Genomic DNA, 15,241 nt, shown 5'->3' with positions numbered 1-15,241 from the left:
CTGAGGATCTCTTCCAGCCCTTGCTGGAATGAAGCCAGGGTATCAAGTTCAGCAGCTTGGCTGGGTAGTTGGTTCTCTGTTCCCAGAACTCTGAGTAAAGAAGTACCTCTTGTTCTCAGTTTTAAGTGAATTCTCCCCATTTTCCACTTGTGCTCTCTGGTTTGTGTGCCAGTGTTGATTCAGCGACTGTCCATGTACACACGTGGACATAATGGATTAACCTAAAAAGTGTGCGCAGCAAAAAATATTTGTCCTTTTTACAAATTGCTGACATCTGGGCGCTGTAGCATTTTTTTCCCCCCAACATTGTTTGCAATGAAACAGCGTATGCAATTGGATTATGTGATGCATAACAGTATTTCACTTGTGTTTCAGTAATATTTCACAAACGCAGAACAGATCGTGCCATGAAATTGTGCAGAAATCTCCTAAAACCAAAACGGCGGGTTTAAGCGGCTGGAACATATTGTGTTTCACACATTGTCTTGCAATGGTCACAAAGGTCCCTCCTGCACGAGGCCTGGGAGCTCCACATCTGTGATAGGACCTGTGGCATCTGTGATAGGCTCTGAAGGGGGCGAGCAAGAGTAATGCTGACGAAGTCCCAGCGTTCAGCTGTCCCAGTGTTCCAGCGGCCTCCGAAACACTTCAGTTGTCTTCCTCTTCAGATTAATGCGCGCCCATGATGACGACCACGACGTTTTGAGGAGACAAGTGTACTTTTTAATCCAACACGAAACAGCTGGTCTTCAAGCACTGCTCTCCTGGTTTCTAGTTTCAGAATGACCCCAAAAGGGCGTTTTTTTTTAAATAGCTGCAGACAGTTTCAGTGCCACTTCTGCATGGCTGTATATACGTTCTTGTCACCACGAACATAGCATTTCTACAGTAGGCACTCGATACTTGGTACTCGCAGCACTCCACCCCCTGCCTAGAATCATGTTTTTGTTTTTCCACTAATTTTTCCACATCAAAAGGCTAAGAAGTCAAATATTTTTCTACAGTTGTAACATGTAAAGGAGTCACGGCCTAATGATTTGAAAGGTCCCAAGTTTTATAAAAGCACACTTGTTTAAAATGTTTGTTCCAGATGCACTGTAAGTGTATGGCTGTTTTCAGGAAGAGGCTAAGACTGACACTGGAAAAGAGTTAATTCAATGCTGGTGTTAGTATTGCTTCAGTCTTGGTCTGCCTAAATGATGAGAATTTAAACCACAAATTGCTGCTCTGTAGGTGTGAATGTGCATCCACAGACATGGGCGAAGCTCTGTTCCCAAGGCATTGTGGGAGTTCTTCTGCATGCCTGTTGTCGGGAAGGGGTCGAGCCTTCCTTCTGACGCCGACGCCAGGGGGCTCGGATTTCAGGGTGTTTCTGCTGAGAGGGCTGGCGTTCTGGCTTGCCCAGTGGAAACTTGGCAGAGATTTACTGGGTCTAACGTAAGCAGGGGTCGGGCCACTGAGCTCCTGGCATTACTGGAGTGGCGGGTTGTGTTCTGATTTAAAACCGCAGGCGCCCTCCCCTGGGCAGCTCCTTGGCACAAGTCAGATTCTCGGACAGAGACCCTAAAAACATCCAGCGCAATGTGAAACGAATAAGTACAGACACCAAGCAGAGCCTCTCATGAGCCTGCAGCAATAAATAAGCTCGTTCTCCCACATGAAGGGCTGTGTTCCTACAGCATTTTCCTAATTTACCATGCTGTTTGGCAAGGGGGAGAGTTAAGTGGCAGCAGTAAATGTTTTCATTACTGTGGCTCTGTAAATACAGGTCTGATTGGAAAGTTACAAAGTGTCTTAGGTTGTCCAGAATGAAAATTGCTGCTTGGTTTGTGTTTTAAAAGCAACCGCGCAGCTGCACTGAAATTTCACTGTCGTGGTCAAAACGTCTTAACTTTTCATTGATTGTGTTGAAGGTGAGAGAGTGGAGACTTTTGTCCTCGCCATGATAAGATGTTAATATTGATTTGTTTTTTTTTGTTTTACCACTGTCCTTGTATTTACTGACGCCACAAGAATCGCTGCCGCTGTATAAGCTGGCTGGCTAGCATTGAGGCGGGTATCGGCATCCGGAAACCTGGAGTTCCAAGTTCATAAAACATTTGGAATTCCAGGAACCTGTAGGCAACTGAAAAGAAAACGGCTGAGCCGTCTGTTCTGACCACGCTAAAACGTAGGGATGAATGAGCTGCCCTGTGTAGTCAAATCCTTGTGCTGCCTGTGCCGAGTTTCATAAAATGTCATTTACATTGGCCTCAATTCACCTTTGTACCTGCAGGCATTTTCAAGCCCTGCTTTCCTGTAGATAAGCATCTTCTATGTTGTAAACTGGAAAGCTGACTGGCAGGTCTGATCTGTCCCAAGCCCTCATCGGTCTTCTCAAAGTCTGCCGATGGATTCACTGATCGTTCTCAAGATGCATACCTCCCTTTTAAAGAGAATTGGCAGTCATTTTATCATCACTAGATCCCATTTTAGCAAATCTTCACCCTCTGGTTGTTGGGCATTTCTTTATTGTCGGCTATAATTAATAGCGTTGTGGGAGTAGAGAACAAGCTACAAAACCATGTAGTTGAAGTCGATACTGTGGATCCTTTGGCGGGATGAGATCTTCTGATCAATTAGCTACTAATTGCCCAACAGGCCAGCTGACCTAGATGGCCTCCTGTGTTTTGTAATGTCGTCATAGACGGCACCACAACATGGTGTCCTGGTCTCACAGCTCTCTGGGGTCCTGAGCAAAACTCTAGCCGTGGTCTCCTTCATATCCCTCCGCATGTCTATGTCTTTCTGGCTGCTGTAGTGTCCTCTCTCACAGCCCAAAGACATGCTAGCTGCACTGCTGTCTCTGAATGATCTCTGTGCGCGCGCCCAGTGATGAGCTGGTCTCCACTCTGGCTATAATGTTGCCGCTATTACAAAAAAAAAATCTCATTTGCTTTTCTTTTCTGCCGTGAACTGCACAACATTCAATGATCCGACTCGTCTGTCACTCTTGTGCCCTGGCTACCCCCTGCCTGGGAAATAATGCTCTCTTGAGCACTGTACAAATGTAAATGCCAAGAACCACAATGCAGTTTCAAGCAGTTTTTACTTGATAGGACTTTTGTCCTGTATTAGATGTTTGGGAAGGAACAAGCTCGCTTCAGTCCTCATTTTTTTGGGCAAATTGAAAGAAATGACTGTGATTTTTAATTAATTTTTGTAAGAGTTTATGCCAAAGAGGAAAGGTTGAATGCTGCAAGCTTTTGCTGTCATGGTACTATACTACGGTACGGTGTTGATTTGTATAGTGCCTTGCAGCCAAGAGCTGCCCTTTAAAAGCACTGCCTAGAGTTGATGTAAAATCAAATGCAAACAGAGGTTGAGATGGAATCTGGGACAGAGTTCCATTAGACAGCTCCTTGAGATGCCACCTTGACTTTTACAGTTGTACTGTTAAAAATGATCCTGAGCCCTGAGTCACCCCTCAGGGCAAGGACAGGTGTTAGGGTGATGGAAGAAGGATCTGAGCCTTGCAATGATTAATGTGTCAACAGAGGAAACAGAAAGAGACTGGAAGCTCGTGGCTGCTGTTTAAGAATGCAAGCGATAAGGGTTTCTAGTCCTAGCTGGGATGTTATCCGATTGCAAATCTGTCTTCTTACGTATTTTTCTTTTAACCTGCTTTTAATCTGAGCTCCTCAAGCTCCTGTTCCCTGTGCTTCTTGCCTCCCTTAGATCTTCGAACACTGACCCTCTGCTTTTCCTGGGAACTGAATCCGAACCCCTAGATCAAAGAGCAATCAGGAGTCCAGGAATGCCGGATCTCTGTTCCTGGAGCAATGTTTGCCAGTCCCGGTCCTGGTCCCCTTAGTTCCTGCAGGGATTCATCGCAGATCAGCATTCAGTTACTTAACTAAGCTCTTTGTTGATCTAATTTAAGAAAAGTTTAGAAGAATCTTATGATCTGTGACTGGTATAGTAAGAGCTTTGGCTGGATAGAAAAAACAGCATGCACTGGGTTCACCAAGATCAGGACTGGGGAGTCCTGTCTTGCAGACGTGCTTGAGGCTAGTACTTTGTTTTCCAGGGAAATCAATATGTTTGAGAGGGATTACTGTCTTCCAGAGCTTGTCTGTAAGATTGTTTAACACCAAGAGCTGACCGTAGAGGGCCTGTTGCCCTCTCCCTACTGTCGCATTGCTCTGTGGTGATCTGACAGCTCTGTGATCCATCTTGTCACAGCTTTTTGAGGTGCCTGTACTGTATGTAAAATGACAATCAAGGTCATTTAGTCCGTTTCTCATGGATCAACCCTAAACGGCCAGGATAGCAATGAGGAGTGATCGTCATTGGCGGCCATATTGCTCCTGTTACACATGACTGGTTTCAGATGCATCAACTGAAACCTTAAGGCTTCCAAGTCAGGCAATGCGTTTTCACCATTGATACAGCAGTCTGCCTTCCGTCGTTTAGTTTTCTTGCTCTAGGTTTATTGGAAGGACGGTTCACAGTCCGGAGAGTTTGCTGAATCTGAGCGCTCAGAAACACGTGAGCTCGGGAAGCGGTTTCGCAGAGCCCGCTCTTTGGGAAAGGCAAATGCCGATGGAAGTTGTTCCTGCAGGGTGTTGGCATGCCCGCCGCCCGCAGCGCTGAACGGGTGGGATGGCTTCAAATCGGCAGTGTGATCGGTAGCCTCTCACATTTCCTTCTCCGGCCTGCGCCCGTGGTCACCTGCCCTCGGTGGCAGACGTGGCCCCTGCTTGGCGAGAGCGCTGCTGTCTCCGCCCTGCCTGCCTGCCTAGGAGAAGCGAGCCGTCTCCAGGGAAACGGAGAGATCGGAAGAAACGGAGTGCCTCCCGCTCCCCAGCTCCCCCTCCCCCCTGCAGCTGCTGCCGAGTTACCGACCTGCTGATTGCCGGGGCTGCTGGCTTCAGCGGGGGGCGCCCGGCAACCCCTGGAAATCCCCATCATCCCAGGGGAGCCCCGGTACCTGTGCCCTCAGAGGCCTCTTCAGGCAGTGTGTCTCAGTAGTCCTCTTGCTTTACTTTGCCATCTTCGGGAGCTGGGTTATGAAAAGCAGACGTTTTTATGACCCTTTTTTTCTCCGACGAAGAGCTGACGGGTGTCTGTTCAGGGTGTTATCCAGGTAAATGTGACCTTTTTTCTCATTTGAACAGGTGCCTCTGCATTTGTGCAAGGATAATCGAATGGCCCATTGTCAAAGAGGTCATGTGCCGTTACAGTGCGACATGTGGCTTCGCTGGACGCTGACCATGTGGTTCCTTGTAGACCCATGTGTTGTCAGACTGACCCTGAATAATCAGGCCGAAGCGTCATATCACAATTGTGCACGATGCTGTTCCATGCATTAGTTTTAGAAGAGCAGTGTGTTTTGCATTCGAAACTGTGAAATGAGATTTAGGAATGTTTTGTTGTGTTAGGGTGGCTTTTTCAGAGATGGGCTCTACTCATAGTCAAGGACAGTCAAGAGGAGACTTGATTTTTAACCATCGATGCTAGGAAACATTTCAAAACAAGCTCAGAAAGCAGCAGGCATGCCAGCAAACAGGACCCTGCTTGAGTACTGTCAGCGCCAACACTGAAATAAGCTTTTTCAGCACAGAGCATTATTCACTCCTGGGATTAATCTCGGAGCCACAGCAGCACCCTCTCTCCATGCTGGGCTCTTCCGACACGGATCTCTCAACGGGCCCGTCCGCTCTTTCTCCCACAGCGACGTCCTCGCCCTCCCCATCTTCAAGCAGGAGGAGTCCAACCTCCCCCCCGACAACGAGAACAAGATCCTGCCCTTCCAGTACGTGCTGTGCGCCGCCACCTCGCCCGCCGTCAAGCTGCACGACGAGACGCTCACCTACCTCAACCAAGGTGAGGCCACTGTAGGCGTGAGTGACGAGCGCAGCTCTCCCTGTCCCTGGCCGGGATCCGATCCCGGTCGCTCACAGGCTCCGGACACACACAGCTCTTCTCCCTAGACTGCAGATACTGTAACTCCCCCACACTGAAAGGCCAGGTTCTGTAACTCAGTGCTTCAGCCCTGCGACGCCTACACTTTCCAGACAAACTCAGAACTAACTAAATAAACCTGAGCTGTCCAGTAATGAGCTGCCTGTTATGCCCTAAGAAAGGCAGTCCTTTAATTTGCACGTCTGATGGAAATGGGGTTCCTCAACAGTCATGAAGCAAGAACAGGAGAGATTGTGTTCTGTGTTAGAGGAGGATGATGTCATTTCACTGACTGGCTCAGTGCGTGAAGCCTGTGACACAGGCGACGAGCTCCTCAGCTTGGAGGTGGAGGAGAATGAGCTGCTGCTGAAGGTGACAAAGTCTGATTTCTTTTGTTTCCCACCTGTGTCAGTTGCTTTCCAAAGTGATTAGGAGGAGAAAAAAAAAGATGGATCTGCAGTGGCTGGCGTTGCGTGTAGCGACTGCATAGTCCTCAACAGTGAAAGGTTTGAGAAACAGGGTTCAGCTAGTTTAATGGAGGATTAATTGAAACCTATTGTAACCTTTCAATACAATTAAGAAGGTTTAAGGAGATCTTGGTGGGCAGCCGTTGTCAAAGCTTGGTGTTGGTAGACCCCTACTTGAAGCCAAATAAAATCTTCCAAATCCGATTTGCACTCATTCAGAATTCCCACACCAAATATGGATGTTGCTGTTTATCGGCGCCCATAGAACCAATATCCGTCCCACAGGACAATAGGGAACTGATGAAGTATAGATCTTTACCTCTGGTATGGAAGATGGGAGGCTACTTATTCCCTTCCTCATGTTTAAGGGCAATCCTATGAAATCCGAATGCTAGACAACCGGAAGATGGGAGAATTGCCGGAAATTACAGGGAAGCTGGTGAAGGTAAGTTGTTTTAATGCAGTTTTTACTGTGCTTGTGAAGGATACTGGCGATTGAATGTTTTATAATCTGCTTCCTTGTTTGGACATGAATACACATGAGCTTTAATTAGCCAGAAAGGTGTACTGTAAGTGATGCTTATACACAGCCGGTCGCTTTCCACTTAAGCCTTAACTTGCCAAGTGCTGCGTTGCTCCAGAAGGCAGGCCTGGAAGCATGTTCCCAGCTTTCTGTGTTCTCCTCCCTGACCCTCCTTCCCGGCAGAGCATCATCCGCGTGGTGTTTCATGACCGGCGCTTGCAGTACACCGAGCACCAGCAGCTGGAGGGCTGGCGCTGGAACCGGCCGGGAGACCGCATCCTCGACCTGGGTGAGCACTCGGTGTGGAGGGGCGGAGCCGGTGTTCTGCATGACGGCGGGGGCGGGGCTACACTGGACAGGGTGTGGTTAGTCCTAGTGGGTGGAGCCCACCTGTTGGAGGAGGCGGGTTGATGGGTGGGGCTTTGCCATGGGGGTGAAGCGGGTGAGGAGGCGTTATCATGGAAGGTGGAGATCGGAGTCAGTGGGTGTGGTTGCAAGGTGGTGTGAGGCTATAGAGAGAAGGGGAGACCTGCTAGCAAGTTAGACTCACTATGAGTAGTCTGGTGAGGGGTGCAGTTGCTGATGAGGCTGGAACTACAGTGGTGTGAAAAAGTGTTTGCCCCCTTCCTGATTTCTTATTTTTTTGCATGTTTGTCACACTGAAATGTTTCAGATCATCAAACAAATTGAAATATTAGACAAAGATAACACAAGTAAACACAAAATGCAGTTTTTAAATGAAGGTTTTTATTATTAAGGGGAAAAAAAATCCAAACCTACACGGCCCTGTGTGAAAAAGTGATTGCCCCCTAAACCTAATAACTGGTTGGGCCACCCTTAGCAGCAACAACTGCAATCAAGCGTTTGCGATAACTGGAAATGAGTCTTTTACAGCGCTGTGGAGGAATTTTGGCCCACTCATCTTTGCAGAATTGTTGTAATTCAGCCACATTGGAGGGTTTTCGAGCCTTAACCGCTTTTTTAAGGTCATGCCACAACATCTCAATCAGATTCAGGTCAGGACTTAGACTAGGCCACTCCAAAGTCTTCATTTTGTTTTTCTTAAGCCATTCAGAGGTGGACTTGCTGGTGTGTTTTGGATCATTGTCCTGCTGCAGAACCCAAGTGCGCTTCAGCTTGAGGTCACGAACAGATGGCCGGACATTCTCCTTCAGGATTTTTTGGTAGACAGCAGAATTCATGGTTCCATTTACCACAGCAAGTCTTCCAGGTCCTGAAGCAGCAAAACGGCCCCAGACCATCACACTACCACCACCATATTTTACTTTTGGTATGATGTTCCTTTTCTGAAGTGCTGTGTTACTTTTATGCCAGATGTAATGGGACACACACCTTCCAAAAAGTTCAACTTTTGTCTCGTCAGTCCACAGAGTATTTTCCCAAAAGTCTTGGGGATCATCAAGATGTTTTCTGGCAAAACTGAGACGAGCCTTTATGTTCTTTTTGCTCAGCAGTGGTTTTCGTCTTGGAACTCTGCCATGCAGGCCATTTTTGCCCAGTCTCTTTCTTATGGTGGAGTCATGAACACTGACCTTAACTGAGGCAAGTGAAGCCTGCAGTTCTTTGGATGTTGTTGTGGGTTTTTTTGTGACCTCTTGGATGAGTCGTCGCTGCGCTCTTGGGGTTATTTTGGTCGGCCGGCCACTCCTGGGAAAGTTCACCACTGTTCCATGTTTTCGCCATTTGTGGATAATGGCTCTCACTGTGGTTTGCTGGAGTCCCAAAGCTTTAGAAATGGCTTTATAACCTTTTCCAGACTGATAAATCTCAATTACTCTGTTTCTCATTTGTTCCTGAATTTGTTTGGATCGCAGCATGATGTCTAGCTTTTGAGGATCTTTTGGTCTACTTCACTTTGTCAGGCAGGTCCTATTTAAGTGATTTCTTGATTGAGAACAGGTGTGGCAGTAATCAGGCCTGGGTGTGGCTAGAGAAATTGAACTCAGCTTTCCAAAGATGTGATAAACCACACTTGATTTATGTTTTAACAGGGGGGGCAATCACTTTTTCACACAGGACCATGTAGGTTTGGATTTTTTTTCCTTTAATAATAAAAACCTTCATTTAAAAACTGCATTTTGTGTTTCCTTGTGTTATCTTTGTCTAATATTTCAATTTGTTTGATGATCTGAAACATTTCAGTGTGACAAACATGCCAAAAAATAAGAAATCAAGAAGGGGGCAAAAACACTTTTTCACACCACTGTAATTGGCATTAGTGTGTTCATTTGATTTGTTTTACTCTGGGGTACGTCATGTTCTTACCCATGTTTTCTTGGTTTGAGTTTTCAGCACCTTACACATGCATTTACTATGCAAATTAATAGTGTAATGTCACTGCTGTGTGCTTTGTTACTATGGCAGCACTACCACCAGTAGTGGTGCACACCAGTAGTGACAGTTATTGTACAGTCAAAACCTATGGTAAGATAAGAGTTTTACTGGGGTTCATTAACTTGGGCAAACAACTGAAATGCACAAGGCCTCCTTGGTCAGAACATTCAGAACTTGACTGAGCTGCTAAAAAAAGAAACAAGAGCATCTTAAGTGTGTTTCAGAGTAAAAATAACTTGGGTTTGTGAGTGAGGCAGATGATTAGTTTGCATTTCCTAAGGACAGTGAATATTTGAGCTTGCTTGTCTATTTTCTGCAGGCCTGGTAGCTACATAAGAGTTTAGAAATGAGAGAAAGCCATTCAGGTTAGTTGTTGTGGGGAACTTATTCAGCTGCTCTTGAAAGAAACATGGCTGGATAGGTCGTTTCCAAATTTCCACAACCTTTTGTGTTACGAAAGTGATGTAGCTGTTGTCCCCTTTTTCCAGCCAGTACAAAAGTAAATAAACCTACATCAAGAGTACTTGGCTCTGGTCATGTTCAAGCAGGAAGTGATGTAATACTGTGTGGTTTTGAAGGCAAGACATGTGGAAATTCTCTCTCTGCGAATCAGTTACTGTTGCATAGCAACCACATTAGAATTATTTTCCATTAGGAGAAGGCTGTTTCAAAATATTACCACAAACAATGTGTAACCTCTCAGCCAAATGTATGAAAAAAGGAATTTGCTTGGATCGGTTCCAAGGAATTTGCTTGGATTGCTTGGAAATTTTAAAATAGCATAAATGAGTTTTTAATTGGGCAGGGAAACTAGTTTCATACTGCAGAGCGGTTTAATCTGTCTTGTGTATTATGATTTGCTGGGTCAAAATATACTAATTGTACCAATGAAGCAGAAAAACAGTAATTTTCAATTTTTTTTATTTTCACGCATCTCTGTACTGATGGGCTCAGAAGAAGGAAAGAAGCTTGTAAGTGTTTCAGGATCTGTTGTTGGCGTGAATCAGAAGCTGCAGGTGTTTAAAGTTTCGGGAGGAGTAACATCCTTTGTTCTTGTCTTACTGTCCAAGACTGCGATGACAGGAGAGGCAGGAGAAAGGGTGATGAGCTATATCGAATCAACCTGTCCGTTTGCAGTATTGAATCTGGGGTAACACTGAATTTGGTGTAGGGGTTCCTGCATGGCTTCTGCTGGTAGCTCAGGATGAGCCCTTTAGTGCAGAAACTGCCAGATAGAATATGGGCTTGGTCATTGTCAGACGGTTGAGGAGATCCAACATGGGGATCTCAGCATGGGGGGGGGGGGGGATCAGCTGTCTGAGCTGTCCTGGAGGGGTGGTGTGAGCAGGACCCACTTGCCAGCCCGTGAGGCTGCCACCTAGTGGCTTTGCTGCGCTCCTGCATGCTTGCAGTGCATTCCTCTGTTCCAGGGCCCCAGTAGGTGACAGCCCTAAAAGAGCCACTGTATTCACTCCCTGAACTGGAGGGAGGAGAGTCAGGGGGTGTCCTCCTGTCCTGCAGGGGCGCACTGCCCAGGACCTGGAGGCCTGCAGTGTCTTCAAGTGTTCTAAATCGCCTAATTAGTGCCTTAATTGATTTTGGCAATTTAAAGATATTGGAAAGGGTGTATCATGGCCTTCCAAGGAGGAGGGTAAGCACAAGGGAATGGGAATGAAACATGGCAGCCGAACCTGGCCTTAATTCTGCAGCTCTCTTCTCCTGCAGATATCCCAATGTCCGTGGGCATGATCGACCCCAGAGCAAACCCTACTCAGCTCAACACTGTGGAGTTCCTGTGGGATCCTTCCAAGAGGACCTCTGTGTTCATCCAGGTATCCAGAATCGCAGAAACATTGTAGCATAGCTTAATTTTTTCCTGTTTCTCTCAGAATGTTAGTTTCTCCACATTTTGCAGAAGGAATCAAATATATATTTTTTTTATTTGCTATAGCAGGCTTTGCAACAGTTGGCCTGAGAGCACTTTACTGAAGTATCCGAGTTAATGTAGCAACAGCTGGAACCTGAAAGGGTAGTATTTCTGCAAGGTACCAATAAATCAGCCATGCTGAGATTGTGTTGAGGCCCTTTGATACAAAAATTTTTTTTTTCATAAATTCATTTAACTAATTCACACATCAGAATCTAGAGATCGCTGGTCAGAAAACTGCTACTACTACTAGGCCAACTTCAACCAACCTTCATTGATCCCTTTATGGTGTATTGGGACTCACAAGTCCCGCCAGTAGAAATAATCTATAAACTCGTGAGTCAGGGCTTCAAAGAGGAAGAAGAGAAGGTTTTTCAGTGAGAAGTGACACCAGACCGCAGAATCGAATCGAATCAAAGTCCACGCCGGCCAGAGTTCATTGCTCAAAGAACTCGAAGTGAATAGTGGTCTACAGTATATGAGTACTTCTTCCTTTTTTTTTTACACCAAAACAAAGATTCAGACAATGGAATTGCTGTAAATGAACTTGAAATAAATCAGAAGTTTAATGTCCAGTTAGACCCTGACACTGTATGAGCCTGTGGAAATGGCTGGGGGATTTGCACAATACAGGATGTTTGCCAAGAGCATGAGTTCCTCCAGCGTTGTGATGCTACCTCTATGTCCTGGAGAGCCGAGATTTAGGATTAAGAATGCTAAATGAAATTGGGGGTCAGGCAGCTCCAGTGCATGGTACAAAGTGTTGCTTCAGTACTTTCACCTATGTGATCATGCACAGTCCTAGGCTGCCTCTCCCGGCTGTGTTGTTGTTGTTATTATAATGATAATTGGCGAACCATGCGGACGGTCCGCTTCGGTCTAGGTGCACTGCATCAGCACGGAGTTCACCATGCGGAAACACGGGGGGGAGAAGGGGGTGCCCTTCCGGATCCAGATCGACACCTTCAAGGAGAACGAGAACGGGGAGTACACCGAGCACCTGCACTCTGCCAGCTGCCAGATCAAGGTCTTCAAGGTGAGTGCTGAGGGGGAGGCAGCCTGGCATTGATCCCCAGGAGTGCCTTATGCACCTCAGGAAAGGGCACTATGGGGGGGAGGGGGCAGCTGGTTTATTGGGGTTTCTGTTTGTGGCACTGCGTCTTTAGCGAACAGATTTGTCAAATTCCGGGCCAACTTTCTCTAAACTGCCTTTTTTAAGCATTGAGCTCTTCCGGTAGTTGCATATCACATGCAGCAGTGTTGAGTCCAGGCTCATAAAAATCCCCCTGAGGCTCTCCTGCCCGGGCGCTGGGCTGCAGCGTGTTCAGCGTGATGGGGGGGTTCTCCCACTGCCTGTGTCATGTGTTCTGGGAGTCTGCAAGATACGATCAAGTTAAGCCGGCGGAGTTTGTGCTGGGGGCGACTCGTCCCTGATCTGCCGTGTGTCCACGTGGGTTTGAATATTTTCCACAGTGGTCCCTTGTTTTGTTTTCTTGGATCCACGCAGCCCAAAGGGGCGGACAGGAAGCAGAAGACAGATCGGGAGAAGATGGAGAAGAGAACGCCGCAGGAGAAGGAGAAATACCAGCCGTCCTACGAGACCACCATCCTGACTGAGGTCTGCAAGGCGTGAGAATTTCGGGAGGAGGGTGGGGGGATTTTCAGATCTGATCCCCCATGGCTCAACTCTGTGGCTCACTTACACGGCTGGGTGGACTGGCGCAACTGTGGTAACGCACACTTCTGGGGGGCTCGAACCCCTAACCCCTCAGTCACGAGTCCAGAACCTTACCCACTACGCTAGCTTATCCCTAGAGTGGGAGGTCCTCCTGAGACTTGGGTCCCTGTGGCTTTTGACTGCGGCTCTCGATACAAATGTTGTATTTCATGAAGTAGAATGTCAGTCCGAGCGGTGTGTATTAGCACATGGCTCTTCAGGAATGTGTATGCTGCATAGAAGTGGCTATCGAAGTATCCTATATTCTGTGATTGCTTGATAACAAAAGAAAATAGTATTGGAACAGACATAGGAAGTTTTAGGTGTTTGATTGCAGGGCTGTGTTGTTAAAGAGAAACTTGTGTTGTTTGCCCCCACTGTTGCCAATAGTGAGTCCAAATATAAGCATATTTGATAGCGGAAATGCATTGTGGTTGCTTCTTGGTGACCCCCAGCTTGCAGAAGTGAGCCCTGCCTACACTGCTGCCAAAACAACTCTAGCAGCTGACAAGCAGCCCTAGTTTCAGTTAGACCAGACAAATAGTATAATAATTATCATGCTGTCTAATAATTATGCCACAAAGCCGTGCCATTATGAGGTCAACCAGCTTTTACTCTTTACCGTGCATCCTTGCCTGGTCATATACACAAACAAGTGAACAATGGCGGCAATAAATACTTCACTTGACTTCTTCGGGTCACTCTTAAGCTCCCACGACATGTAGGTGATGCCACGTGGTCACTTAAAGTGGGGTTTTTAAGTTCTCATTCAGGTTCTTTCAGTGTGGTTTCTCATCTCTGTCTGTGGCTTTTGGAGGTTTAACCCGAATCGCCCGTCTCCTCCCACAGTGTTCTCCGTGGCCAGAGATTTCCTACGTGAACAATGCCCCGTCCCCGGGCTTCAACAGCTCGCACAACAGCTTCACCGCGTCGGAGGGGTAAGCCTGTCGGACAACAGCGCGGCTGGCCCAGGCCCGATCCCGACCCCATCCCCGGCCCACAGTCGTGCCTTAACCGGTTAAGTGCGAACGCCTCTCTGCACCCCGAATCTGATCTGCATTTGGTGTTCAGTTGCGTTTTGCTCACCGGCGTCTCGCAACACCACCAGAATCAGGAGAGCACGGCCGGTGCGTTTTGAGTGCCTGCGAACAGCACCCATGTGGATCACTTTTGAAGCGGCCAAGGAAAAGGAGCACACACAGCCAGCACAGATGGCAGCTGTTCTTTAAAAAAATTCCAGACCAGTGGAATGACTGCAGCTTTCAGAGAGGTCACAGGTCCAGGGCCACCAGGTGGCCATTCTAACTATGGGCATTACAGACTTGTTCTTATTCATACAGTATTTATACATTTCAATAAATGGCATTACTGTTTTGCTTTTTTAATGCCTCACACACCCTGGACATATAGCTGTGTGCTCAAAGTAAAGCAGTGCAATGCAGTTTTGAGGTCGGGGTTAGAAAGAATCAGCATTGCAATGACCACGCACAGCTTGGCATGCAGCTCTGCGAAGGGTGGGCATTCCAGTGCATTTGCAAGCTGGGGTAGGCCAGGTGTTGGTCTTGTTTCTCTGAGGGGCGCGTTGGTTGCGGAAAACGAGCCTGATTTTTTTTTTCTGCTTCCAGCAACGGCTCCCCGAATCACCAGCCGGAGCCAGTGGTGCAGGTGGCAGATGTAAGTATTTCCCTGTTTTTGTTTTCCTCCCGTTCAGAGTGTGATCTGCTGGGACAGCAGCTGATCCCTAGGCTTGGTGTGTCTGCGATTTTAGCTAGAATACCGGTAGTGCAGAACTTAAGCCATTCTGAAAGTTTGTCTAACAAATCTGCATGGTATCCTTGCAGTTTTTCCTTACCTATACTTTACAACCGTCTTGCTGTGATTTTGGTTTGTATGGCTTTGTATGACATTACCTCCTTATGCTCTACCACAACCTTTCCCTACTTTACTCTGTTCTTACCGCAGAAAACTCTTATCAGGGTGGCAACAGCTAAACATTGCACAACCCCACCTGACTGCTTTGTCCAGTTCAGCTCTGCCATTGGGTTGTGCCCAGATGTTTTGCGTTAGTTGGCAGTAATGGGAGTAATGCAGAACGCCTGGTCCCAGCTGTGCTTTCACCTCTTGATATTGGCAAGTTCTCATGCAAACTGTGAGAGCCTTAGCTGTTCCATTAATATTAATGCCTTGATTCAGGGATTAGTGTTTCTGTGGACGGTAGTTGTCAGAGGGAAAAATGATTGATAGAGTTAATAGTCCAGATTTTTGCACAGCACTTTTTTTTATTCCTTTAAGCCTGAGCTTGTTCA

At 47.0% G+C, this 15,241-nt stretch overlaps 1 protein-coding gene across 2 annotated transcripts in view; it reads left to right on the top strand.

The window, feature by feature from the left end:
• Window positions 1-15,241, top strand: part of tfcp2 (transcription factor CP2) — a 31,845-nt gene that overhangs the window by 5,746 nt on the left and 10,858 nt on the right. For both annotated transcript variants that reach the window (XM_088915926.1, XM_088915936.1), the window contains exons 3-10: window positions 5,717-5,868; window positions 6,782-6,858; window positions 7,120-7,225; window positions 11,017-11,123; window positions 12,102-12,254; window positions 12,726-12,836; window positions 13,785-13,873; window positions 14,561-14,609. In XM_088915926.1, the coding sequence (XP_088772052.1) occupies window positions 5,717-5,868; window positions 6,782-6,858; window positions 7,120-7,225; window positions 11,017-11,123; window positions 12,102-12,254; window positions 12,726-12,836; window positions 13,785-13,873; window positions 14,561-14,609 (844 nt within the window). The remainder of the gene's footprint in view (window positions 1-5,716; window positions 5,869-6,781; window positions 6,859-7,119; window positions 7,226-11,016; window positions 11,124-12,101; window positions 12,255-12,725; window positions 12,837-13,784; window positions 13,874-14,560; window positions 14,610-15,241) is intronic.

Source organism: Atractosteus spatula, chromosome 1 (assembly GCF_055471065.1).
Source record: "Atractosteus spatula isolate fAtrSpa1 chromosome 1, fAtrSpa1.hap1, whole genome shotgun sequence".
Lineage (NCBI taxonomy): Eukaryota > Metazoa > Chordata > Actinopteri > Semionotiformes > Lepisosteidae > Atractosteus > Atractosteus spatula.
The sequence above is the reverse complement of the archived record's forward strand: the minus strand, read 5'-3'. Positions and strand labels throughout refer to the sequence as shown.